Source organism: Colius striatus, chromosome 2 (genome assembly GCF_028858725.1).
Source record: "Colius striatus isolate bColStr4 chromosome 2, bColStr4.1.hap1, whole genome shotgun sequence".
NCBI classification, from domain to species: domain Eukaryota; kingdom Metazoa; phylum Chordata; class Aves; order Coliiformes; family Coliidae; genus Colius; species Colius striatus.
This window is the reverse complement of record NC_084760.1, coordinates 94,127,643-94,154,348: the sequence shown is the minus strand read 5'-3', so window position 1 is coordinate 94,154,348 and position 26,706 is coordinate 94,127,643. Positions and strand designations below refer to the sequence as shown.

Genomic DNA, 26,706 nt, shown 5'->3' with positions numbered 1-26,706 from the left:
CTGTAGACTCGCATACTCTTTTCAATAAGCAAACCAAACACTGGGAGAGCTTTGCTCTGGTGCTGTGCTACAAACCTGACTCCACAGTGTAGCTCTGAGTCACCGAGGCTGAGTTTGCAGCTGACTTGGACAAAGCACAGCCACTCCATCCCACAGCCAAGTGGTCATGCTGCCAGTCTGCAGAGGGTCCTGCCACAGCGTTAAGGTACCTCATTAAAGTGAGTGTCCCGGCAAAGTACATTTGTGACCAGATAAGCAAGTTTCTTTTAACCCCTATAGCTTTCTGGGGCAGTCTCATCTCAAGCCACTGGATCAGTTATCAGTCAAAATAAAAACCCCTTGAAAGTGCAGGGTGCTGACCTGAGACCCACCCAGGCCCTCTGCACCCCTGTTTACATAAAGTACTCCCTGCTGCAGCAGAGACAGCTGCTTCAGGGAAAGCAACCCTCTCCTTCACACAGGGCAAAACCAATAAATTTTAAAACTAGGAAGACTTGTATCAACTTGACCTTTAGAAGGGAGTTTGCTTCTTCTAACTTTTCTCAGTTTGAGTGGTGAGAACAGGCTAGTCAAGACACTTCTGTCTGCAATCAGCTCAAGGTAAGAAGGCTCGGGTTGCAGAGACTGCAGGAAAAAGTATGTTTACAATCAGAACATTTGTTCATATTTAAGCTCTCCTTTTTCCACCTTCTCTTAAAAACAACACTAACCACATTCCTACCAACTTGCAGACTCCAAAACCTTTCTGCCTGGAAACCATCCTGATTTTGCAATGTCTTTACATGTATTAGGCTACATACAAGCTTTCAATGCTCCCTTTCCTTTTTTGCTCCTTGGTTAATTGGTTGTTTGGTTTTACAACTGAATTTAACTCTGTACAGTAGCAATGTCTTGTCTGGATATTTCTTTCACATAAATCATAGGAAAATGAGACACATCATTCATTGTGACGGACAGTTGAGAGATAATTTCTAGATGAGTGCTTATGCAAAACCCAACCTTGAAACTTAGTCGTATTTTCTTTTGCACACCACACCCAATCAGCCTGGATTTCCTTAGTGCCCAAGTAACACCAGAGAAAATGAAACAGACCCCTACATCACAAAAGTAGTGTTCTTACCTCAAAATTTATATATTGCTTTTTTGCCAGGTCTAAGCTAAAATGAAGCTCAACTCAAAAATTAATTAGACTCGGTTGGAGAGGTAGTAGCTTATAACAGATTTTTATTCTTACAGGGTTCTGAAGGCACTTCCAGTGAGTAACAGAACAGTGGACATATGGAAAACATCCATAAATCTGGAATAATTCCAGTGGATTCCCTTAGGTCTCAAGGTAACCTGGACATCAATACCAGGCCTCCTTATACTCTTCAGCCATCTAAAACAGCCATGTAACATTGAAAGTGAAGCTGTTAATTAAAAATTGATTTAGCCACAACATTAATGAACTACAGTGTCTCCTGCTGCTTGTATGAAATCTGCTTGCTTCCTTTACCACTTATACAAATAATTCTAGCCCACAGATTTTCACTAAAGCCTTTAAGATCTGAAACTTGAGCAGCACAGATCCTATTGCACAGTTGTGATCAGAGTCCAATCCATGAATAACAGCAGCCCTGGTTTGCTAGGGGCCTTGGTTTGCTTAGGGCAGCATGGTAGCTTGACTCTGGCTGGCAGCTAAGCCCCTACCCACCCACTCCCCATCAAATGGGATGAGTGGGAAAAAATCAGCAAGGGAAAAGTGAGAAAAACTTGTGGGTCAAGATAAAGACAGTTAAATACATGAAGGAAAAGGAATGAAAAATAACCTAAACCAAGTGATACAAAGCTAGTCACTCACCACTTGCAGACTGATGCCCAGAGAGTCTCTGAGCAACACCTACAATGGAAAAACTCCACCCTACCCTCCCATGCCCCAGTCTCACTGCTGAGTTTGACATTATACGGTACAGAAATTTGGTCAGTTTGGGTCAGCTGTCCTGTTTGTGTTCCTTCCCAACATTTTTGCCCAACCCTAGTCTCTTCACTGGGCCAACAGAGACAGAGAAAGCCTTGACACCGTGCATGCACAGCAATAACTAAAACATTGTAGTGTGTTATCCACACTGTTTTCAGTCACCAGTCTAAAACAAAGCACCATACAGGCTGCTATGAGGAAAATTAAATCCATCTGAACCAGATCCTATACAGGCAAATTATAAGGATCCAGGGACCTAACTCCAGAGACTTCCAGTCCTGTGCTGCTGGTATTGCATAGAACAAAAATCATTCAGTCTTCACTAAAAGTTTGGGAAACGGGTATAGGGAAATAAAAGTAAACTATGCCAAATTGCTCCTAGAAGCAGAAGAAGGGATTAGCATTCCGGGCTGGTGCTTTTTGTGAGCCACGGTCTTCCAGTCTTCATCCACCAGCACCATTTTGCTGTTGCATCACTGGATAATTGAAGATTGTTGAATTCTGTTTCCATCTCTTTACTAAATTACTACATTGGCACGTTGTAAGCTGAGGTTCCAAGCACAGATGCTTTGTGTTATTATAGTACTGTGCTGATCCACGGAGGAGATGAGCACAAAATGCCTGGAAAACACATAAGCAGCACAGTAGAGACTGTAGACTTCCCCACTAAAACCAGATTTGTTCTCACTGGAACACAGATCTCCTTCGAGAGGGAAGGGGAAGGCTAAGGTGCGGTTTTTTAATTTGTTTGGGGGTTTTTTTGGTGTAACCTTGGTTATCTCTTTAAAGTACAATAGTAGTTCTAGCCCTGAGTTTCCTGCTCTGAATCTAATTTTCCAAAGGCACAGGAAGTGACTTATCTGGAGATCATAAAAGCTGTCAAAAAGTTCAACAGTCAGGATTAGAACCATATTTTCTACTTTATCTTCTGTTCACTCAAGTCAGTGCAAAATGTTGCCAGAAAGCATTACTACCAAATGATATTAGGGCTTAAGAAGTATAGGCATTGGAGCCCATCTAGATACACCTATCAGTGTCACAGATATCTGTTCACAGCATGATAATAAATGTCTAGGCAAGAAACAATCACAAAGCAAAAATAATTCACCTCTTTCCAGTGTATTTTAAAAAATTAAATAAACCTAAAGGTATGGCTTGGATTTCAGCAGCAGTTAACCTTTCCTCTGACACAATGCAAAAATCTCTTTGCAGGGATGCTGGGTGGAAAATTTGCCAAATGCCATACTGGAGACTGTCAGTCCACTGCTTGCTTGAATAAAGCTTCCTAGCAGCTAGGCTGATACCTTCAAGCTTCTCCAAAAAACACTGCTGATCCATAGGGCTAATCTCATTTCTTGGACCATGAAATAAGCCATTAAGGGTTACAGACGATGGATGTGTGAGACACAATCATCAGCTCGCCGAGTGGCTGCTGCTGCTTCCCAGGTCTGTGACGTACTTGGTGGCTTTTGGGCCTGCAAGAGACTTAGCAGAATGATTCAACTCTCTGGTAAGGGGGGGACCATGCCTGCTGTCACTTTCACCACTGCCTGCCTTCCACTGCCCCCAAACAAGTTCACAGTAATCACCTCAGCACGTACTTTGGAATAGGAGGGGTTTTGTAGAGCCTTTGGGTTTCACAAAAGACATAACTGCTGAAAAGCTGGTCAAACAACTTCTTCTTGGAGCACATCCCTGCAAGTGCCCTGGGTCTGTTTGCTCAAGTGAGGTAGCTGTTTCTGCTAAGACAAAGAAAAGCATTACCTGTTTAGAGAGCTTTGGCTGTCAGCAGAATGGGTATTTTCAGCTTTGGTGTAAAATAACAAAACTAGCAAGATCTGAGATCCTGCTCTGAGTGTACTCACCAGGTGCTGGACTCCAAAATTGATGCCAGGTTGTTTGTCTCTGAATTTTCAGAAACAAAGTGCCATCAGCTGGGCAGTCCCAGCTGTAGGCACAGTAGATGTGTGAGCATGTTAAGCTTTAAGCTCTTGGGAGCTGCATTCCCATGTAAGCACTAGGCAAGGAATCACTACCACTTGCCTGTGTGAAAAGTAGGTGTGCTACTTCATGGTTCAGTTAAAGAGAAGGAGCCCAAGGTCACTGCTGTCCTTCTATATGAAATGGGTCCATTCAATTTTAAGTGTTCCCTTTTGTTTCCCGTGCAAAGTGGTGACATGGAAACAATGCCATCTCCTACCGTGAAATGACAGCACGCTCCAGCCCTTTCCTAACAGAAGCTTTTGAGGTTTGCACTAGGGGAGCCTGACAAGGTTAGTAATCACTGCAGCACACCAAAAGCACTTAAACCCCGTGACCTTTTGTAAATAAAGAGTTATACTGGTTCTGCCTCTTAAGCCAGGGAGATTTACACATATGGCTTTCTCTCAGCACTGAGGGAGGAGAAACTGAGGCAGTAAAATCCCAATAGACAGCAACTTATTCAAGAAAGGATGCTGAGGGCACGTGAAGGGTCAAAACTTACGGTATTTTACCTACAGTTTGCATCACAGGAAACAAAGGACAGGATTTGCACTAAACCCCAGCATTTTTATAGACATAAAATAATTCTTTTTTCAAGTCTCATCAACAGTTCTGCAAAAGTTCCCTTTGAGAGCTGTTACTACACAAGAGCTGTATGCACAGCTCTTGGTGATTCACTGCTTGTTATCTGTTGCGGTAGTGGGAGCTGCTGTGAAAGACAGGTTGGAAAGGTCTTCCAGTCTTCTATTTCTAAGACCCTTTCTGAGGTCTTATGTCCTATCCTCCTTCAGCAGTCACCTCACTCCCACATAGTTGTAGCACCCGACATGTCCTCTGGCTAACGACTTATCTTCAAAAGCTGAAGAAATAATTCCTACCTAGTCTGCCTAGGCTAAATGACTTTGGAAGAGAGATACTTTGTGACCCAGGGTTGCCTGCTCAAGGGGGGCCTAGAGGAAGCCCCAACCTTTTCTTCAGTACTTCACATCTTGGGCTACCAGATACCTGGGAAGCAAACTCACGTAATATCTCTTTTCTTTTCTCAGCATGGCCTCTAACTTTCAATTATCTCCTCCATTCCTTCAGTAGCAGCATTTCACGGGAGTACCTTCTTCTGTAGTTGTGAAATTGGGAAACAAATACGACACCATTACCTTCGATTACCAAAAATATTACTTTTATGTAAGAAAAGTGAAAATTTTACTTATTCCAGACAGACACGCAGTGAGATTATTGGGGAATTTTCAGTGACCAAGGCTCACCCGTGGCCTTCAGAGAGCAGAAAGAGTTACAGCCTTTCCTCCCAGCTTCAGAGCAGAATATCCTTTAATCTCACACACTTAATCCTCTGTTTGCACGGGCTTTGGAGATTCAACACCCGCCATGTGCAGTTAGCACAGAGCAGGATTCCTCTGTTACTCGCTGGTTTGATCCTGGCTACAGCCACAAATGACTGCCCTGCCTCTGTATACACAACATGTACGTGGATCAGATACAAATTCAAGCGTGCAACACAGCTCCACCCCTGCAGTCTGCGGAGGGCAAACTCATCCACAGTAATGAAAAGTGCAAAGATAATTCAGTGTTTTCCACTTGAACCCAGGCAATGTTTCTTAGCATCTCTTGGCACATTCCTCCCTGTGCACCTACTTCACCCCCCAAAAACTATCAAGATGCTCCTTTTGCTGAGTCCAAGTCTCCTTTTGGTTTCCAAAGCTTTTCTACCTGTGTTTCCAGAGAGATTAACCAATAGTGTGCACAGTGAACATCTGTAGGGACCATCGCAGGAGTGCTGGTATCCTTCTAAAACGTTTCCAGTTTGGGTTGGGTTTTTGCCATTCCATCTTTTTGAATGCATGACTGCCAACAGGCTGACACCAGCTGCACATCTTGCAGAGAACGCTTTGTTCAGCCTGGAGCACCATGTCCCTATTTGTATTTGAATGATCCTTCTCCTGCCCCACAGTACACGAGGACCCCAACGGTTTTGCAGTCAAGCTCCATCCAGTGCATCTTGGCTCCATGTAGCAATGTCTCAGTGCTCATCCCTGCTGGGTTAAGTCCTCCAGCAGGTCAGGACATCACCATGTCCCAGCGCTGACTCATGGCTGTGCTCTCACAAGGGTTGATGACAAGTTCTTTGGTACTCTCGTTCGTGTCCCCAATTGTCTCAGTGTCCAAACAGAAGCGTGAAGCTATGTGTTCAATGTGTGACCCAACTTTGCCCCACCGCTGAGAAGAAACACACATGAAAGAAGAAACAGGGGTAAACAAGCTTCCTCCTCATTATTCTTTTACTGTACTTTTCCAGCATCAAGAGGACAGTTGTCACTAAGCCTTTGGGGCCTGATGCTGGGAAGTACAGGGTCCCCAAAGCAACCCACACTAAGCAGAGTCCATTCTAAGCATTTCTCCCATTCTCTCATTTAAGCTCAGCCTCTGCCTGGCTTCAGGAAGATAGTATATTACTAACAGCTTTTTCCCCAGGTCACTGGTTCAAATGCCAGCTCAATGATTAACTGCAGAGAAATGTTAGCATCTGCTGTCTGACTGGCAGCCCATGTGAACTAAATTGCCAGTTTGGGTTTGACTTCTGCAGATAAGTATCGAGATCACCACCCGCACTAATAGACATCCTTATCAACACAGTCATTTAAGAGGCAAAGGGCTGAACAGGCCAGAGTCTGTACTCCCAGAGAGACTGTCCTTCCCAGATGAAGTCAGAGCACATAGGCAATTTGATGTGCAGTAATACTACATGGAAAGAAAAGGAACTTGAAAGCAAACAGGGGATCAATTAAATGGCTCACCTGCTTGTTATCACTTTCTTTGCAAGGTGACAGCAGCACCTGGGAACCAGGGAAGAGGGTGTACACAGACAAGCACAGCTGCTGTTGGCGGACCTGGTGGTTGTATGTGTATGTCCATTCCTGCAAAAGTGAAGAAAAAGAAAGGAGGTGAGAGATCAGAGTTGACTCTTGGTATTCTTCTACCCAGTGAGCAAACACTTCGACTTTGATCCCGACCTTTCTGAAGCCAAACACAAACCTCATTGACTTCAGGATGCACCAGGACAGGTGACTAGGATGTTTGAAGCCTCCCCAAGACTGCAGCTGTCATAGGAGAACTGCATGTTTCAAAGAAAACTTCTACAAAAGCTGCTGAAAGAAAATGGTTCACGGGGCAAAGGATTTCATAGCGAGAACTGTGCTGTGGCTGGGGAACAGGGAGATGGAAACATGGCAAAAAACAGGCAGAAATACTACACACAATGTGCAATCCTCTATTTGTGAGGAAGAGCAGTAAAAAGGCTTTGCAGCTGGCAGCAGTAGAGAGGAGGTGATATAGAACAAATGTTCGAAACTCCCAGGATTCTGTTCCCAAAAATCACAAAAATCAGGGGCTATCAAAGGAGTAGGACCAAACTCCAAATGTTTGCTGTACTGGTTTGTTATGATCGCTGCTATTCCTGCTGCCTCGTCTGTCTTGAAGCTGTCTTTTTGTCATGCTGCTTTTCATGTTCACCTGCTCTTTATTAGCCCCTCAACCCCAAAATCTTTGGAGGAGCACAGACTCTTTGTCTTGAATGTTTTTTTCTTGGGAGAAGAAGTAGCTGATAGTTTGACCAGGATTTCAAAATGTGCTAGCTAGATAAAGCATCAGGCACAGATCCACTGCTTAGCCCAGATGTATTCCACAGAAGTTTGCTCCAACGTTTACGCCAGATAAAGGTTTTCTATCATTTACCTGTGCTCCTGTTGCCCAAGAGCACCTCCTGTGAGTCTGAGACACTTTGACAGGGATGTTTCCCTGCTGTCTGTGTGTGTACACAAGCAGACAAGAGCTGCTTTGCCTTCAAACCACGCTTTCACACACTACTCCAGAGTGACTTGTGGGACTTTTTTTTTTTTTCCTTAAAATTGGGGCTGGGACTGGTTTCTGAGGGTCCCTAGCAAGGGTGAAAAGCAGGATCAACTCTCGTTGTGTAAGTGACTCTGAGAGAGCAGTGAGGCGAACAGCAGTGGCAGCAAATGGAAATCAGGTTGGTGAGTCATGGCAGGGCAGGTGAGCAGGACTGGAGGACAGACACCAGGCTGGCTTCACTAGCAGAGGGCAATAACAATGCTGGAGAGGGCAAGGTCAAGGAGCAAGAGCGTTTCCACAATAGGTTCCAAGAACCAAGGTAAATACTTTGACGAGGTAGGCTATGAGAACTGGGGAAGCTGCTGTGAAAGAAAAGGTGCAGAGAGAAAACAAAACAGTTGAGAGTTCCGGGAAGAGTGAAGTGAGCAGGGGTGCTGGCAATGAAGGGGAAGACAGTGTTTGAACATATGACAGCTAGTCTGGGCCTGGAAAAATGAAGGATAAAAGGTGCTCCTCGGAGACTGCAATCCTTTCGAAGTGCTGGAGAGGGAAGTGAAGAACAGCTGCCCTGATCTCAGAGCTGGGATGCCTGCAGCTCCCCCTGACTTTGAATAGAGGCTTTGGGATGTATTAGCATGAGTTATTAGAGCAGGGAAACACTTCCACTCCTTTGGTATTTGTCACTGTCAGCAGCTCTAACTCCCTTCCTCAACTTCAAAACAGACAGCTACAGGCATTTAATTCCTGGCAATATAAATCCCACTTCATTCAGGTTTTTAGCCACCTGGAAGGCAAAGCATGCTTTTGCACAGCAGACCCAGATCCACGAGGACTTTACGCTGTGATCTTCACACCCCAAGCTTCTTAGCTTGCTATTCCCTGCCACCTAATGGAAAACAAACTTGGCTTTCTAAACAGCTTCCCATAGGCTTCTCAGAGAGACCCAACCAGGATTTTGGCACATAACAGGTATTCACTTTCAAAGCCATAGTTTGTACCCAAAGGGCCTTCCAGCAACTACTTTGTCAGATGCAGCAGTTTACCTGATCACGTTCTAGACATCCCAACCATGCACGTTGTCAGCTGCCATGTAAACCACCAGCGTGGGAAATCAGGTGCCAAATTAGTCCTGCATCTGTGAAGAACCAAGCCCTACAGGACAAGCTTCAACACCTGCTCTTGATGCCTGTGCTGCTTCAAGCCACTCTGAAAACATGATTTACACTGTTATCCAATCGTTCATCATTTTATCTGAGGACAGGGCTGGAGCTGCAGCCATGAGGCTCCACGGCAGCAGCAACTTAACCCTGTGACTGCTCTATATGTTGAATCTCCCAACTAAGTCAGGCCATGGGATTTTTTGGGTTTTTTTTTTTTACTTTGACATCTTAACCTCCTTGCTTCACTGAGATATCTCATGGAGGTCTGCTCCTCCCAGAAGTTCTTCATGCCTTTTTCTCCAGGCCAGGCTCTGCTCAAGCCTTCCCAATATTCACATCTTCTTAAGGCAGCGCCATCCTCTCATTCAGCAAAGTGCCATGGGATAGACAGGGCAGTAGCAACCATCTCTCCTAAGCTGTTGTTCATCCTAAGACATGAGGCCTTCAGAGCTACACACGTGTCAGTTTGACAGCTGACACTGGATCCTCCCCTCTTGCCCCTAGGCTGTCCTGATACTGTCTTTATCTATACTGACAGACTTTCACACGTCTCTTCTATTTTGGTAGAATGTTCTCTTCTATTTTGGTAGAAGCCAGTCCTGTTGAAAATGTTTTATCCAGTTCTATTCACATCTTGTCTCTTTTCAGCCCGAGATGAAAGCCAGACATGATGCAGAACATTAAGAAATTTGGGGGGAGTAAACACCTGAAGATCACAAAAATCCATCAAAATACAGGAAAATGGCCATGCAAATTTTTATCTTACCCCATTTCTTTCCATATTTGTATCAGTTGGGATGAAAATTTCTGCTTTTTTCACATGAGAAACTACTTTTCCTAAACCCCAGCATGCCGAGCACTCACATGGCCAGAACAGCAGTAACAACAGCAAAGCTACACACCCCAGAGCTTGTGGTGGACATGGCAGCCCAGGGTACCCTTAAGAAGAGAGAGAGAGACCTTTGAAGAGCTAACATGGCTTCAGGGCTGCAAACTGGCCTGAAGGGATGCCAACGAGATTTAGAGCTGACCCTGGCACCAATGCAAAACAGACATAAGATGTGAAACTGAGATCAAGACTTTCTGACTTCTCAAAGATGAAGTGTTGGTGGAGCAAGGAGGAAGAGGTCAGACTGGGAGAGCAGAGCCAATAGCTGCACACCACAACCAGCAATCCCCTTGCTCCAAGGCCTCGGATAACGCTAATCCCCGCCTGAGGCTTGCAACTATTTTTCAAGGCTTTAGCATCATTTGAGCAGTGAATTGAGTAAAATTATTTTAAAACGTGACCTTTGACTTAGCACAGCTTGGCTAGCCAGAGAAAAGAGTCCCTCAGCCTAGCAAAGAGCAGCCCCCATGGCAGCCCAGCATTACATGACAGAGTAGTTCATGCTCTGCTGCTGAGCAAGAGGTCAGCTGTACCCGAAAGCTGGGGTAGCAGCAACAGAAAAATGCTTCTGAAGAAGCCAGGAACAACCTCAGCCCTCAATGATCCTTTTTTTTTTTTTTTTTAAATCACAGGGAAGGATTTCCCAAAGCATGTGACTACATGAGCCATCTAAGATTAACAAAGTGCTCAGTCATCAGAAAGCCCCGGGAGGCAACCAGCACTTAAACACTTCTCAGGAGAGAGGAAGCAAAGTACAAAAGGTGCCCAACAGCAGCCTGGGGGCAGAAGTGAGGCTGCTGCCCAGGTAGCTCCTTTGTTCTACCAGCTAAGCCTGGCTCCTGCAGCTCCAGAAGGCCTACAGCTGGAGCAGGATCTGCCCATGGAGGACAAGAACAAAGGCTTTTGAGACGAGGAAGGTCAGAAGAGAATTTTTGTGGTAGAGATGTATCAGGAGGGACACTGTCAGGTTAGTTTGGACAGATGCTAAACATTCTGCAAAGAAACTGCTGATCTAGTCAGCATACAGAGGCCCTTGAGCCAATAGGGGTAAGCTGCAATATCACATCAGGCAGATTATCACATTGCATTTCTTTCACAATGACAGTCAAGGACATGCCACTCAAATTCAAGGGCAGCCAGTCAGCTCCAAGGCCCAGCTATTTTGAGGTGCAGGCCAGATATCTTGGGGTGCAGACCAGGGAAATAGATGCTACAATCTTCCCACTGTTTCCTCACTTGTCTAGGAGAGAATTAACTTCAATTTCATCTTGTGGTTACTGCTTCCATGTGTGTGAGTATCCAGGCTGAAGCATCTTCTGCTTTTTTACCTGAAATAGGGCAGGTTTCAAGGAACTGCTAATGATTAATGGTTTATTAAATAAATCCTAGAGTTAGATGTCTATTCCAAAGATGTATGTACTAATAGCAACTAACACTTAGTTTGAAAAGAAAACCAATCACTGACATCTTCATCAGATAGACCAGGGCAAAATTATGATCAATTATTCTCCCTCAGGTGCATTTCTCCTGTGAAAAACTAAATCAATCAGTTCATATAGCAAATGAGATGTAAGAAGGGATAGAGTACCAAGGCTCCAGTGGGCAGGTGTGCAGGCAGAGTCTCCTGAGTCCTGGGGACGGGCAGCAATGCGTAAAGGTCTCTGCCAGCCGCTATCTCAGAGCAGGTCCCTATGAGAACCACCCCAGCAGTCAGAGCCTTCCCTGGCTGCCACCAGACCTTCTGGAGAAGAAAGAGTCAAGCGGATCCCACAGATGAGAAAATAGAGCTCTTCTACACAAAGATGAGGGGTCTTGTGTCTCAGTGCCCCTCTTAGCAATTCAGAACTAACACCAGACACCACTAGTGAGGGTTTGTGAGATCTGCTAGAGGTGTAAATCTGATTTCTCTCCAGTCAGGGTACTCTTCTCCATCTACCCAAACTATAGATGTGGCCATGGGGGTCGTAATATCCTTCCCTTGCACTACAGATGGAAAAAATCTAAAATAAAGAGCAATTCATTGCCACCTGACAACTCCCATTCCTCTCCTCAAACCACAGTGATATCTGACAGCTCAGATCTTCTCACACTTGGTCCCAGGACTTCATGCATGTAATACTGGTAAAGGGCTTGGGGCACCTAGTAGGGAGACAACTATAAAAACGGAATCAAGCAACCAAATTAATGCTACTAACACTGATAATAAAGAATCTGTATGGCCGGGATATTTTCACAGTACTTAATGAATGCCAGGAAAGTACAGCATTGATTTAGCTAAGCCTATTTGTCAAATAATGAAGCTCAGGGTAAACAAGATGTGACTTCAGTATGTCAAAAGTGAAGATTATTCCTCTATTCTGGTATAACAAAGACAAAACAAAATAGCATTCAGGACTGCTGAATAACCTATCCTATGCAGCCTGGTGATTATAACCCCCGTGTCATCCACAAGTTCAGGTGGTCTTGTAGCAATGCTGTAATTCAAATACAAGTTTCTCTTCACAATGAAAATTTAAATATCCTGCTTTCATCTGAAATACTCTCCACGGGTACAAGTAACAGAGAACTATCCTAGAAAGACAAAGGTAAAAGGAAAAGGTTTTCCTCTACTCCTGCCTGTGCATTGAGTGTAGCTACTCAGCAATCTGTTTGGAGTGCATTTTGCTGTTCCCCTGCAGAGTTAGTCCTAGATGTGCACAAGAAATGGAGTTGTCATCCAGTGGGAAGTGTTGACCTATTGCAAACTGCAGACTGAGAATGGGAAGATGAAGATTTTGTGGCGTGAAAAATTCCAAAATTTTACTCCACGGAAATGTCAAAACAAAATTGGTTTGATGGGAATAAAACAGTTCAACTTGTTGGCATGACATTTCTCATTTTAAAATATCACATCACATTGATATTTCAGAAAGACTAATGCCATTTCATTTTGAAATGCTGGCTTGCAGAAGCATTTTCCATTCTGATTTTCCCAGATTTTAATCTAATTCATTGAAATTTGCAATAGTCACTAAAGCATTTTTGTCCCTCCAGCAGAGCTGACCCTATGAAACATGATGAACTTTAATTATGTGGTTCTTGTGGTTATGTTCACTATATTTTCTGAACTGACTAAAATTCAAGTAGTCATTGTTGATTTTACCAGACTGTGAAGCATGTGATATTTTCCTAAGAGCAGGCACAAAGCTGCACGTGGAAAAGCCACACACAATGATGTGCTTCATTTGCTCATACAAACAAGAGACACTCTCAGCAGCATCTGCAGGCTGGGAATTTTATATGCATAGTTACCTGCTTTCCATGTGTAACCATAAGGGTTAAGAATGTACAATCAAGTGGAAGCAAGCACAGCACACCATTGCCTATTAAATTATTTGATGGCACCCCGAAGAAGCAAGTGATTGTTATCGTCCTTGTTTTATAGACAAGAAGTGAAAGAACTTCCTGGCATGCCCAAAAATCACAAAGGGAGCATGAAGCAATGGCAGGTTTTGAAGCTGTGTCTTCAGGGTCTTGCTCCAGTGACTCCACTGCAAGGCATGTGTCTGCTCTTGGCTCTAACCTTTTATAGAATATGCTTTTGAGAACACTGATTTATATGGCTTTTTCTCAACTCAGTGAGACTGAAAAAACAAGATCATCTTCATTAAATTCTCACTAGTTTAATGGGCAATCTAATATTGAGAGAACGCAGACTAAGAAGTTATAAATATCAATGCAATTCAGTGCGTTTTGAAAGGAATAAGGTTGAAAAATGAGAGGAAATTATAGTTCTCTCTGTCTTTCTCTGATATTTGCAGAAGAACGACGTGTGTCTTTCCTGAGTGGCAGTAACTGTTTAGTGCAGGATTGCACAGACACAAGCAGCCCAACCTGCTGCCCAAGGCCCCCACCAAGGTAAAGAGGACTTACCAGGGCTTAGCTACATGCTTCCCTAGGAAAGAGGCTGGCAGAACAGAGCTTTAGCAAATTTAGGAAATCCCCTTGAAGCTGCCCCAGAGCCTTCTCTCCAGCTGGCATGATGGGGATACGCAGCACATCTTACCTGTGCTGTTGCTGCTGCGCCTTTGCTGCTGATACAAGGATTTAAGCTCAGGATGGGGAATTCTTGGTCTTCAGACTTGTGCGACTCCAGGCAGCTCTGCCTTTGCCTGATTATCCCAGTCTGATAGAGCGATTCCTCAGGAATCCTGTGGGAACAGCATGAAAACAACATCCCCACTCCCCCAGCCAGATAGAATGCTCAAAGGGAGGCTCAGTTTGGTAAGGAGTGTGACATTGCACCATTTCACCTTCATAAAATGATAGTGGCAAGATATATTACAATACTGAACCACCGAGCGCAGCATACGGACAGGGATGCTGCAGAAGCAGCACTCAGAGAGGGATGCATGGCCTTTATAAGAGGAAAAAACAAATAACACTGCACAAGACAGTGGAGTAATGAATAGACTGTGAGGAGGCTGAAGGTCAGCCTTCAGTTTACAGGAATTTTATAGCAAACCACCAAAGAGCCCTGGCATTCACTGCGAATGCTACTGTGCAGTGCCACATGTGGCAAAAAAAAACAGCAAGAAAATAGCTATAAATCATTTTCACACAGTGATTCTGTACTTAGCCATTGCGCTAGCAGGTCCCAGGAGGGAACTCCAAAACTTTTGCTCCCTTTCTGAGGATGGCTCCTGACAGTGACTGGGGGATGGATGCAATGGTGTCTGGAGTAATTTTGGTGATTACGAGGATCTGTGCAAAAGCAACAGTGGAAGTGCATATTAAGCACAGCATTAGGCTAGGAGAAAGGGAGAGTCATCTGAATACCACCATAAACTCCTAAAGTTGGTGGTTTCATAACAGAGAAGCCCTGAGTATCACAAAACAGCACAAAAGGACTTGAAATTAGATGCTTGTTTCGTAAGTCAGTCATGAAGTACTGAAACAACCCACCAGAGGCTAGGGTAGGTTTTCCATCTTGGGATCCTTTTGTAAGCAAACTCTCTATTTCCCTGTAACATCACAACACAGGCAGGAGGGTATCCGAGGAAGGCACAAGAGCTAAGAGAAACAATCAGTGCTTTGCTCCTTACCATCCCTGGAGCAAAGAGACCTACAGTCTATAAGACTAGCGAGCTGTGTTTAAATCCAGCATAAAATTCACTGTGCCGTTCTTTGAAGCCCAAGGGAAGGGATGCCCGTATCTCTGCAGGTACAGAGGAAAGCTCCCAGGGGCATGAGGGATGGAGCACCGCACTGGCTTGATACAGACGGGTCGAGATCCCTACCGAAGTTCGGGATAAACGTTTTCCAGGTACCACTTGAAGCTGTGGCATTTCAGCCTCTTCCGCAGCTCCATTCTGCTTTGGACACTGTAAGAAGAAAATATTACAGAGATATAATAGAAATCATGAAGGTGAGACCCAACACAACAAAAAGGCAGTTTGGGAGAAACCCGGCAGATATGCAGAGACAGCAAACACAAGACCATCAGCAGCTTTACTCTCTGCTCTCTCTTGCATGAGCTTGGGTGGTCATTTTGATCTCTGTCTCTTCGGAGGTCTCACTTGGTAAAAGGCAGTGATAACATATTGCCATTTTTACAAGGAGTCTGGTGTTTGGTGGATGAAAACTACAGTACTTGAAAAATTATTAGTAAAAATGTGTGCTATCTGCTACACGCAATCAGTATTAATTTATTAATGTACTAGGAAACTAATACACACTATTATAAGCTACTCTTAGTTTACAGGACTACAGAAGGCCTTTTTCTTTCAAGAAAGAAAAAAGAGCACCTAAACATGCCTTTAATTCAGAAGTTATATCTGGTGAAATACAACTTTCTTGCATGAACTAGGACAAAATTTCTGCTGAGGCTTCCTGCTATACAGGGACATTTTTCCAAACTCCAGCTTGTGCCTGGGCCAGCCTCTACCCATGGAGCTGTTCTGAGCTGGTGTCTACAGAGCAGTAGAAAACCTCCACTGCCTTCCCTTCACATCGGCTCTCTTCTCACACCCTCATATATTTAGCAGGACAGAGCTGTTGCTTCATTCAGTGCAGATGGATAGGAAAAGCATTTGAATCCACGGGAAATAGGTTAGTCACCAGGACTTTAACGTATTTATCTTGGAGAATGAAGAATAGCCACAAGAGGTTTGGATTTGGATTTGGAACTCCCTGTGGCCGAAAGGAAACATTCTAAGGAGAGGAAGAGTATATGAAAATGAGGAATTAAAACAAACTCTTGCAGTCCTGACAGGGAGGTGTTTCTGGCTGTTCACAGACTGAATGGCAAACTGCCTTCACACAAAGCACTTGCTCCTTTCCAGCAAAACCTTAGTAGGCCCAATTTTTGATTATTTTCCTGCCCCTCAGCTGCCAGCAAGATCTCTAGTCCTTCCCCACCACGCTCCACTCTGAGACCAGAAGTACTTGTACATAATGCCAAGGACAAGACATAGACAGAGGGGGGATTTCCCCCCACCTCGATTTGGTTCACTCACTGGTATAAACTAGCACAGCATATAAACTACCTGTTTATATGTTCCATTGCTGCGCTCATAGCATCTGCCTGCCATTAACGTTTAATTGAGCGTTACTACAGAAGCAATGCAGGCGGGTTTCCGCAGCAGGGCAACATCCCCACCAACATCCAATGGCAGCAGGCAGGGCACGGGCAGAGCACAGGCCACAGAGAAAGACACTTACTTGCCTAAAGGCCTCCCTTGGGCTGCGGGACGAGCCGCGTAGTAGTACCGCTTGAATTCGTCCATCCACACCTCTGCGGTGCGCTTGGTGTTTCTGGAGGAGGCAACAAGAGACAGGTGGAACAAAGGAAGCCTCTGAGGTGACATTTTCTAAAATGCATCAACTGATCCATCTCGCTTTCCTCCCAGCCTCTGGCTTCACCCAAACCACTTTTGAGTCAGCCACCTCCTCACTGCTAGAGAAGGTACACTCCTCCTCCACATTATTCCAGGGACCAAACACAACAGGCCAAAGCTTTGGTAAAGAATTCAGTGCTACAAACTCAGTTGGATGCTCTGCATCCTGGACTGGACTCAGAACTAATGCTTCTCTTAAGCATCATCTCCCAGGCAGGCATGCCTGAGGTTTTATTTAGAAGCTCTGAAAGCCAAAGACTGAAGGCAAATATTTCCTTTGCCTCAGTCCTGTACGGACTCTTCTGCCTTGCGTTTCTGGCTTTCACCGAGGCGAATCTCAGCATTCAAAAGTTAAGAGAATCCACCTTGGCCACAGTGCTGCAGCATTCTGCATCAGCCAAATGTCTGCAGAAGGTTTATGAACCTCAAGGAAACTTCTGATGACTCCAGATGGCTCTAACTCTCCTTGCAAATGGCTTTGTTGCCCCATGTCTATCTGCCCATGTCTGCTCAGGTCAGTGGAGTCCTCCAAGTTGCTTCCCCAAGACAGGTCAGTGCCTCCAAGCTATTGCTGTCATTCCACTGGGCTGTGGGTGCCACGAGGCAAGCCAGAAGACGAGATAGTCTGCATGTGAACCCAGCACAACATTGGATTCTGAGCTGTCTCTCACACAGAAGAGGAGATTGTGGAAAAAAAAAATCAATATCTGGCAGAAGAGTGGAGATATTTTTTGCTAACATCTCTGTTTAAACAGAGGTGCCACATAGCAGCAGGTTGCTAGAGCTGCTTCTCCTCTCAGTCTCTATACTACAACATTAAGTTTAAGGTTGATAGATATCACAAGGTTAAACAAATTCCAGTTTCCAGTGTCCACACGTATGTTTCTCCAGACCACTTTTCACTCCCTTACTGCATCATGGTGCCTCTTCCTCTCTCTCTCTAAGGCCACTGCAACAATCCAAGTGTTCTTGCTCAAGAGGTGCCAAAGTCACAGTGTCTACATTTGTGTGTAACCTTCCCCAAAGTTCAGAGTGTTCTTGTCTGGCCTTCCTGATCTCATTTGGGTTTATAAGAAACATGGGGATAAACACCCAGGCATCAATTCAGACCTCCCCAAAGCCCCAGTGCCTGTGCCAGGGGTGCAGCCATAGGAGTTATACCCACTCAAGCTCCCCTTGCTCCTCCTGCAGGTCATGCAAGGCAGACACTGCCTTTTCACTGGGGTTTGCAGGAACTCCGAGAGTGGAGATTTTGCCACATCACAGCCTCTTCTGTAGGAGTCTTAGTTGACTACTAAAAGCAAAAGCCCTCCCTGATATTCTCAAACTTGTACCTTCCTCCTTGATGGCAGCAATGTCTTGTGCCCCTCACTGCCATCTTTTTGAAGCAAGGTGGCAAGGGCCCCTTCCTGCCCCACACACTGCCTGGCTGCAAATCACAGATTAGCTCTAACTGAGAGGTGTAACTTGCACTCCCCCGGTTTGCCCCCTCATGGGAAGCATGGGGAAGCTGCAGAGAGCCCAGGTGAGTGGTAACCCGTGCTGCAGGCAGCTGGGGTCTCCACAAATACTGCAACTTTTTTATAACATTGGGAAAGCCACACTAAAAGGAATGCCTGGTGTGTAAACACACACAAATAGAGTAGCTCAGAAACAACCCTGCATTAAGTCTAAGTGCCTCCAGTGTTTTTCTCTGTCATTTACTTTACGGGCAACCTTCAGCCTCATACTCTAAAAGAGGAGTAAATCTTTTGTGACCTCACTAGCTGCTCCCATCACCTCTCCTGTGCTGATTCCCACTTCTGGGTGATCTCCCTTCCTTGCCTGCTGTTTCAGGATCATGGCCCATTTCAGTCAGACGTCTCAGTCCCCAATTCAGTTCCTGCATGTAAGGGTAGTTCCCCTTCCTCTGGGATGTCCTGAGGGCTCCCTCACACCACCTGCCCCTGCTTAAGAGGCAGCGTGAGCCAGGAGTCAAAGCTGCCCGCTCCAGCACACTGATCAGCTCCTCTCTTCTAGAAGCAGCAGGAATCAAATTTTCTGGTTCAGCTGAGCCATGCTCAGCCCTCAGCTAAGGTCGCTGGGCACTAACAGACATTGCTATCAGTCAGATTTCAGGTCATTACAAATACATTCTAATGACCTTAGGGTCTGAACCATTTGCTGTTACGGTAGGTGATGCTCAGGGAGATGCTGGGGTCAACCCTCCACTTCCATGCTGACAAAAGGTACCACACAAGCTCCTTATTTCTCTCATATTCTCTGCACTGTAGAAGTGCTAAGGGAGAGGGTTGTACTGACTTGCATTTTCTTCATCCCGGGAGATTCCTGCCCAAAGTTTTCCAAAGTTTCCTCTCTGTCTTGTCTTCTCTGCTTCCCCCTCAAGGCAGGAGGAAGCCACACCTTACCCTGTTTCACAAAAAGCAAAGCAAGCTCAAAACACTTACTTGATGTATGTATTGGCATTTCCCTCTGGAAAGACGTACGGGTGCTTCTTCCGGAAGACGTGTCCCACGCGGCTGCAAGGGAGGATTTCCAGGCTCCCTCCACACATCCACACACGGAAAGAGATTTCTACAAAAGAAGCAGCTTCAGCATTTTGCCTTTCTGTCCAGAAGCAGGCTGGATCCTGGTGTTACCTTGCATTTCATCCTCTGCCACATTAAACTCTGGCAAATCAATTACCAGAGGGGTTTTCCTAGGCACAGCTGTCTTAAAAGCGCATTTCAAAGCTTCTTGTGATCTGTTTGAAGTCGGTGCACTTGAAACCTGCCTATAGCACAGCAGGTGCTATCACAATGGCAAGAGCAAGATGGTAAGTAGGTCCCTTTTCATGCAGCCCCGCTTACATTGCAGAATCATCTTGACAGTTTTGTGCTCCCCTAATTACTTCCACACTGCCTATTTCTCAGAGTCACTGCTCTCTCAAAGGGCTGTCAAGTTCACCAGGAGAGGCCATGAATTCTGTTTATTAATGACTACAACAGTCATTATCTTTATGAATCCACCATTGATTCTGCAAAGTAAACAAGAGAGCTGTGAATCCATCACCTGTCCCAAAACAGGAGCTTACTCTCCTCAGCATACATTTCAGGCCACAAATTCCATCACTAAAGTTCAACAAGGCACAAACCTTCTTAGAAGCAAAGGTCAGTGGTGGGAGGGATTCTCCCCAAAACCTGTCAGCATGTCTCCCAGTTGCTGCATGCTACTCTGTGGCTGGTCCATGGGATCCTTCTCAAGGGAAATTAGAATGTGGCAGTTCTGTGGCACACTGATGCCAAAAGTTACAAGGGTCTTGGCAGGGAGCTGGACGAAATCCTAGTTGATGAGGTAGGATGGGTGAGCAGAATGGCTGATCTAATGGGTCCATCTGGTCCTAAGACTCACGAAGCTATGCATCTGCAGCTATATTCTCAGACAGTCACGCTTTGACAGAACCAGCATGAAACAGAAATGACATTTAAACAGAAACGCTTATGCACTTATTTGCATCCTATTTAATAATTGACAGTATAGAGCTACATGTAGCATGTACCTACTCTTAAACTACAAATTCCTTTTCAGACTCCCCAAGCCCCCCCATTTAACTACAGAAGTCAGACAGGAGGACACTCATCGTCTTTGCTTGCTCATGCTCCTGGTAGTACCCTCACATATGCCAGAACAAGGATGCCTTGACCCCAGGTCGGATGCTGGCAAGACAAGTGCCTGTGGTGGGGAGGCCATTTGGGCAGCATGGACAAGTCTCCTCCTCCTCCAACAGTGCTGGCTCACAAAGCTGCCATCCTTCCAAAAACAACTCACAGCTTCAGGGAGCAAGGAAGAATTGGAGCCCAGAGCTCTAAAGCCTCCTCCGCACACATGGCTCAGTCATGAGGTGCACATGGTAGAGGTGGGAGCCAAATTCACATCACTCCCATTCCTGCTTCCAGCATGCCCACCTGCTCCTGCACTGATGGAAGCAGGAGGCTGGCACAGCCACAAAGCCCTCCTGTCTTAATGCCCAGGCCCAAAATCCAAGGCTTGAGACCATCCCCAATAGCTGACCTTGGCAGCAGAGGCCAGCAAAGGCAGGACTGAGAAAGCATAGCGGGGAGGAGTATGTCTTTCCAGAAATTCCCTCCCCTTCCCTGCTGTGCTTACAGGCAAGAGCTGCCACAGCAGCTGGAGTCTCACTGCTCACCCCAGCGCAGGGTATTAACAGGCCAATAAAACATGCCCTTGCGTCGCAGCTCAGTGCTATATTGGGAGCAACCTTAATCACAGCTGCACAGAAATGAGATTACAGCAAGATGTGGCCACTCTAAGCTGCTGTGCTCAGTTCCCTTAATACATGGCTGCTGCTTTCATTGTCCTGTGTGCCACAGTGCTGGCCACACCACCAGTGCTGCTGTGTAAATCAGAAGGGCATCTGATAAAGGTGGACAACCAGCTGAGCAGCCGTGAACTCCAGCGAGGCGGCTGCTGCCTCGTGCCATCCCCTCCTCTCATCTTTCTGCTTGCCCCCTCCCTCCTGGGAGAAGAGCAGCTCTCTGAAGTACTACAAGGGAAAGGCTTGCACTGTTCAGTCCTTGCCTGCTCTTAAATTAAAGCCTAATGAAGAGGTGGGTTGAAGTGATGCCTGAGCACTGTGAGCTGCCATGAGAACATGGTGCTGAGAACGCAGGAGATGGTGAGGAGTCCAAGCTCTTTGCTTCAGACACGTTGCACCCTGCAGAACCCACTCCAGTCCCAGCAGAAGCAATTAAGTACAGGTTTTGGCAGGTAGGGATGACACACAGACACATCTGTAAGCCTCCAGACAGACAGCCAAGAGCCAATTGCCTTGGAAGAAGGTAAACCAAGGTACCAGTGATGGGGTCAGCTCAGAGGAGCCAGGGGAGCAGGAATTGACAAAGTGCTTCTCCTGATCCTCAAGAGATGTTGATGGGTGGCCCCTCAGAGCAACCCCAAGGAAAGATGCAAGCAATACATGTTGGGGTGCACTGGGCTTGGCTTTAGCTTGGCAAAATATTCTTCTTGCTGGGTTGCAAGTCCTTCTGACATTACTCATTAATTCACCTGCAGGGGATTAAGTAAATTTAAGAAGTACAACACCTACAGTGTTCTCCTCCTAACCAAAACACACTTGTTTTTGTTTCGCCCCCAGCCTCCTGTAGCTGCCCAATCAATATATTAAAGGCAGCAGAGATGCTCTCCAGGACCAGAGTCCTGCATCTCCTCAGCATTAAGCTACCAGAAAAGCACAGTTCACTGCAAGTGCCCCAAACAAGCCGTCACTCAGTTGGCTCCTGCTCTTTCTCCCACTCAGAAGTGACTGGGGGCCAGCACTGCCGTAGCTGCCCTTGCCGGTGTGCAAAGGAGAGGTGGGACAGGCTGCCCTCAACTGCTGCACCTGCAGGAGAAACAGCTTCAAGCCTGGCAGCTTCTGCTGTCTGGGTGATGGGCAAGACAGTATCTACCCTGCTGCTCTGCAGACCTGCACATTCTTGTTACAGGGTTAACCTGCCCAGCTTCCCTGCTGATGCCCCGAGGGAGTGCTAGTGATATGCTGACACCAGCTATGCCCAAGCTTGCTCCCCAGTGGCACGGGGCAAGCAGTGGGGATGGCACTTTCCCAGAGGGCAGGCTGCTCTATCACCATTCATCTCCCTGGAACAGCTCAGGCTGCTGGCACAGACAAGTGATGAGCAGAGACAGACAGCTGGTCAGGCACAGTGCAGCAGTCCCTCTTCTCCCATCTAGTTCCCTTCTTGAATGCTTTGTTTGGGCCACTGATCCAGTGGGGGAGGTGAGAGGACTGCCACTCCCATTCTGGGTTTCCTCAGAGACATCTTACTCAGAGAAGCAGATGCTTTGGGTCAGTCTGGTGGCAAGACGCCCACCCACAGAGAGAAACCACGAAGGAGTGAGATCCTACTGCCTAACAAGATATAAATAAATAAAATATGCCAGAGGAAAAAGGCATGTGAAGGAAACAACAGTGCCAGGCAGCGGACGGGTTACTGCAAAGCAGCAGCATCTGTTCCCCTGGCTGACTGACAGCACTGCTGTATGTGTTAAGACAGAAGATCTTTCCTTCTTTGCTAGCCATACTCCCCAGAGGTGTGAGCTATGAAAGCCAGGTTCTGATCTGTCTCCCTGACATCAAGAGCCTCCCTCTTCTTTCACAGATGCAGTCTGTTGCTCTGATCTGCAGCATCGCTACAGCTTCAAAGAGAGAACAGGCCAGCCTGATACAGCTCTGCTTGACACAGGGGACAAGGCACAGCCTGCTACCTCTTCTCTCAAGTTTGCGTGCAGGAGATTTCTTCATGTCCATCTTTCCCAGTGATAATGAGCAGAGGTGACTGAATTTAGGTCAGCTCTTAACCTTCTTTTTTTGTGCAGGACAAATGAGAGCATGAAGGAGAGCCTGGCAGCACTCAGACATCTGAAAACACAGGACTGTATAAGCAGCCATCTTACTTTGCCATCCACTTGCAGCACGCCAATGGAGCCACTGTTTCAGGCACTGTGTAAATTCAGGGAGGAACTGATGCCTCAAGTTCATTGCTTCAAAATGCTGTCATCAGACAATGGAATGCCTGCGTGTGGTGTTCTCTCATCTGTTGGTAACACAAAAGCTGTAAACTCTGTGGTTTAGGGTATTTACCCATAGAGAATCAAAGCAGTGTGGAAGGCAGAGTCCCAAGTACCAACAGTTGCTCACTTTCCATTATTCATGCTTGTTGGATCCCCTAGTCACCTGAGACTGTGACCTATGAATTGAGGGAAACCATGCAAAGCATTCAAAGCCAAGTCCAAAATAACCTTATATCCATCTGGTACGACTTAGGAAGAGAAGCCAACACAGCAAGGCATAGGAGGAAGAAATGTGACTCACCAAAGTTCTCCCCACCCCAGATGTCCATAGCACTGTCATACTTCCCCAGGTGGTTGAACCAGGCTTTGTCAATCACAAACAGTCCCCCAGCAATGATGGGAGTCCTGCAGAATGGGAAAAGGAAGAGGGGACACACTCTCAAACCTGTCTGTGGCACTTGGGTGCAAAGAAGCTGCCCTTCCCTTTGCCCCCTCTTCCATCAGCAGGACACTACCTATGTATCTCCTTCTCAGCAAACAAGGACAACACACCTCAAAAAGGATCTGAGCCTTTTTTTCAGCTGCCTTGGTATTTTGCTGTCAATCACAAATTGCCTGACACTTAATGCCTGGCTAATGCACCCGTCAGCACAGCTCCTACAAACCCAAAGTTCATAGCCCTGATTGTAGGCTTCAGCATCAAAAATGCACTTAGTGCTCGGGGGGTTATTCACTCAGATGGGCTTTTTGCCTGGAGCCAACTTATTAAGAGCCCCATTCCACTGGGGAGGGGAAGGCAGAGCCAATTCAGAAAGGCTTTTTAAAAGCCACCGCTAGCTGTGTGATCTTTACTTCAAACAGGGTTATTTTTCATTCATTGGATTTAGCTAAGAAAAAGGCACAGAGAAGGTCTGTGGAGGAGGAGAGGGCAGAGCCAGAAGGTAGCTCGAGGAGACTTGTCATTTGCTGGCACAAGTTCTGTCTCCATTCAGTTGGAGACAGTGGGGATGCCTTAGCTTGGGCTCGGGAGGAGCTGGGGTGACTGCTGCACTCAGGCTAATCCTCACAGTGTCCTGCACAGCAGAATGATCAGCAACACGAGGCAAGCCTTTGGGAAGCCAGCAAGAGCTCTCATTAACAGCATCCTTAGGAGAAGCAGTGCTTTGCTCCCCTGCAAGCTTTCTGAGGCCCTGAGCCTCCCCCAACACTTGCTCTCCTCCATGCCACACTTCCCAGTGCTTCGCAGCCAGGGATGCAAACACCAGCACCAGGCTTGCTACCAGGAGAGTTTTTCAGCAGAATGAAGGATTCCCTTCATCACACGGCATGAGGACAGACGGCATCTTTCCCATTCAGTTTCGCCATCTCTGCTGCACATCCTGCATTCCTGAGGAGCCTTCAGCAAGGTCCAGAAGAGCAGCACTGAACTGGAAAGGCCGGACTGGCCACCACGTCAAACACCACTGCCTTATTTTCAAGCGGTATTTGAGCTGAGAGAAGCAGGAGTTTGGAGCACTGGGCTTTTCCCTGAACCGTATTTGGCCTCCTTAGCACTACATAAATAATTGTAAATGTACCCTTTCTAACTCTGTGGCACTCTCAGGCTTCATTGAGAAGCTGTACTGCAAAACCTGAGTTAGCCAAGAGCTCACTATAGGTATTAGAAGTTCAGAACTGTCCTGGAAGGAGTCATACTGCTATGGTGCATGAAGACACACTCAAGGTCAGATTGAAATGCTTGTCCTGCCCCATGCTCCTCAGGTGCCTCTTTGTCCCTTTTGACTTACTTAATGGGTTCAGTGGGATCCAGACGTTTGGCTTTCTGCTCTGGGGAAAGCTGCTCCCATTTGAAATGCAGACTCCAGTCAAAACCTGCAATCAAAGTAGAGAGGTACAATGGGGAAATTAGAAATGTGTATGGATTAGGAGGCAATGCGGGCTGTAGAAGCTGTGTTTGATGGAGTATTTTCTTCACTTTCAAATGACTTAAGCAACAGAGATGCAGCTCTTGGGAGAAGAGTCCAATGACTAAAATGTTTTACTACTGCATATGAACAAGAAACAACATATTGCATTACAATTGCAAAGTCAAGCACTCCAAAGGCAGGCAAAGTCAGAATTAAAGCTGCTGCTGAAACCTCCCTTTGTCCCCTCGTGCACAGAGATACACGCTCTGATGGATACTGCATGCTACAAATAGCACAGGCATACTAATAAGCACTATGGTCCCATCCTCCATTTGTTGCCTAGACAGCCCACATCTCCTCTTGTCGGCAGCCTGGCTTTCAGTGCTGCCAGGGGTGGCTTCAGCATGACCCTTCTTTCCTGCTTGACTGCCTTATCCACTATAGCAAACACTGTTCCTCACGCCACGCTTACCTGTCTCTAAAATAGCCTGAAAACAGCCAGTGGGGAGCACTGAATAGTGCTAACGTGCTTTTTGCAAGATAGGAGCCAGCGGTGTGGCGCAAAGCCATCAGCTCCTTGGGCCAGTGCATGCCCACACCATAGGATGGATGCCCACAGGCCTTACACACAGCCAGCACTCACCTCCTCTGAGGTCTGAGGAAGCTGCCACATAGGCAAAAGTGTCCAAGTTGATGATGTCAATAATGGGGCTGACCACTCGGGTGTGATCCTGGAAAGCAGAAGTGAAAAGACTCATGACTTCAGATCACACCACTTAAGCTGGTCAAAGGATGCTCTAAACCCCTGGAGACACCAAGTGGCTGGAAATCGTGGCCTCATTTAGGTTTGCCAGGCACAAGAGCCCATCACTGCCTCCTTCTCAGCCAATCACATCAGTTCAACCAAGGAACTAGCACTGGCAGCAACAAGAGGCTGTTAGCAGCATGCTGGCCAGAGAGGCTGGGAAGGCAGGCATCATCTCTCCTGGGAAGGAGGACTGCCTGCTGCTGAGCCAGCATCTCTCACCAGCTTTGGCTTCATCCATTATCTCTCCCTCCACACGTGCTCAGGGCCAAACTTGGCTGGGCACAAAGCTCTGTGTCTTTTGCAAGCTCACCAATGTATCCCACTTATATACTTTTTACCAGATTTCAGATGTCAGGCAACAAACAGGCAGTCGAAAAGACCGAGGAAAAACACAGGCAGTCAAGCAATTTAAATACAGATATTTTTAAATGTAAAAGCAATGGGGAGACAGTTTTGTCAAAGGCATGAAAGGGTTAAAAAAAGACCTGAATTATTTTAAATAGTTGGTGGTGATTTAATTAGCATCTTGTTATGGGCAAAGAGACCATACAAATGGTTATGATATCTACAGGAGGAAGAGACTCTGACAGCTTTGACTGGTCTCTTATCTCCCTTTTTCTTTTCAAAAATCCCAAACTCCAATTACAGCTCAAACTTGCAGATTTTACCCTT

General features: G+C 46.2%; 1 protein-coding gene across 1 annotated transcript in view; it reads right to left on the bottom strand.

Annotated features, from left to right (window-relative positions):
- Positions 1-5,152: 5,152 nt before the first annotated feature.
- GALNT14 (polypeptide N-acetylgalactosaminyltransferase 14) overlaps positions 5,153-26,706 on the bottom strand; it is a 97,888-nt gene continuing 76,334 nt past the window's right edge. The window contains exons 8-16 of the mRNA XM_061990174.1: positions 25,870-25,957; positions 25,107-25,191; positions 23,621-23,724; positions 19,179-19,305; positions 16,556-16,648; positions 15,133-15,216; positions 13,899-14,043; positions 6,751-6,870; positions 5,153-6,172 (exon numbers count right to left, since the gene is read on the bottom strand). Coding sequence (XP_061846158.1) covers positions 6,014-6,172; positions 6,751-6,870; positions 13,899-14,043; positions 15,133-15,216; positions 16,556-16,648; positions 19,179-19,305; positions 23,621-23,724; positions 25,107-25,191; positions 25,870-25,957 — 1,005 coding nt within the window. The 3' untranslated portion in view covers positions 5,153-6,013. The remainder of the gene's footprint in view (positions 6,173-6,750; positions 6,871-13,898; positions 14,044-15,132; positions 15,217-16,555; positions 16,649-19,178; positions 19,306-23,620; positions 23,725-25,106; positions 25,192-25,869; positions 25,958-26,706) is intronic.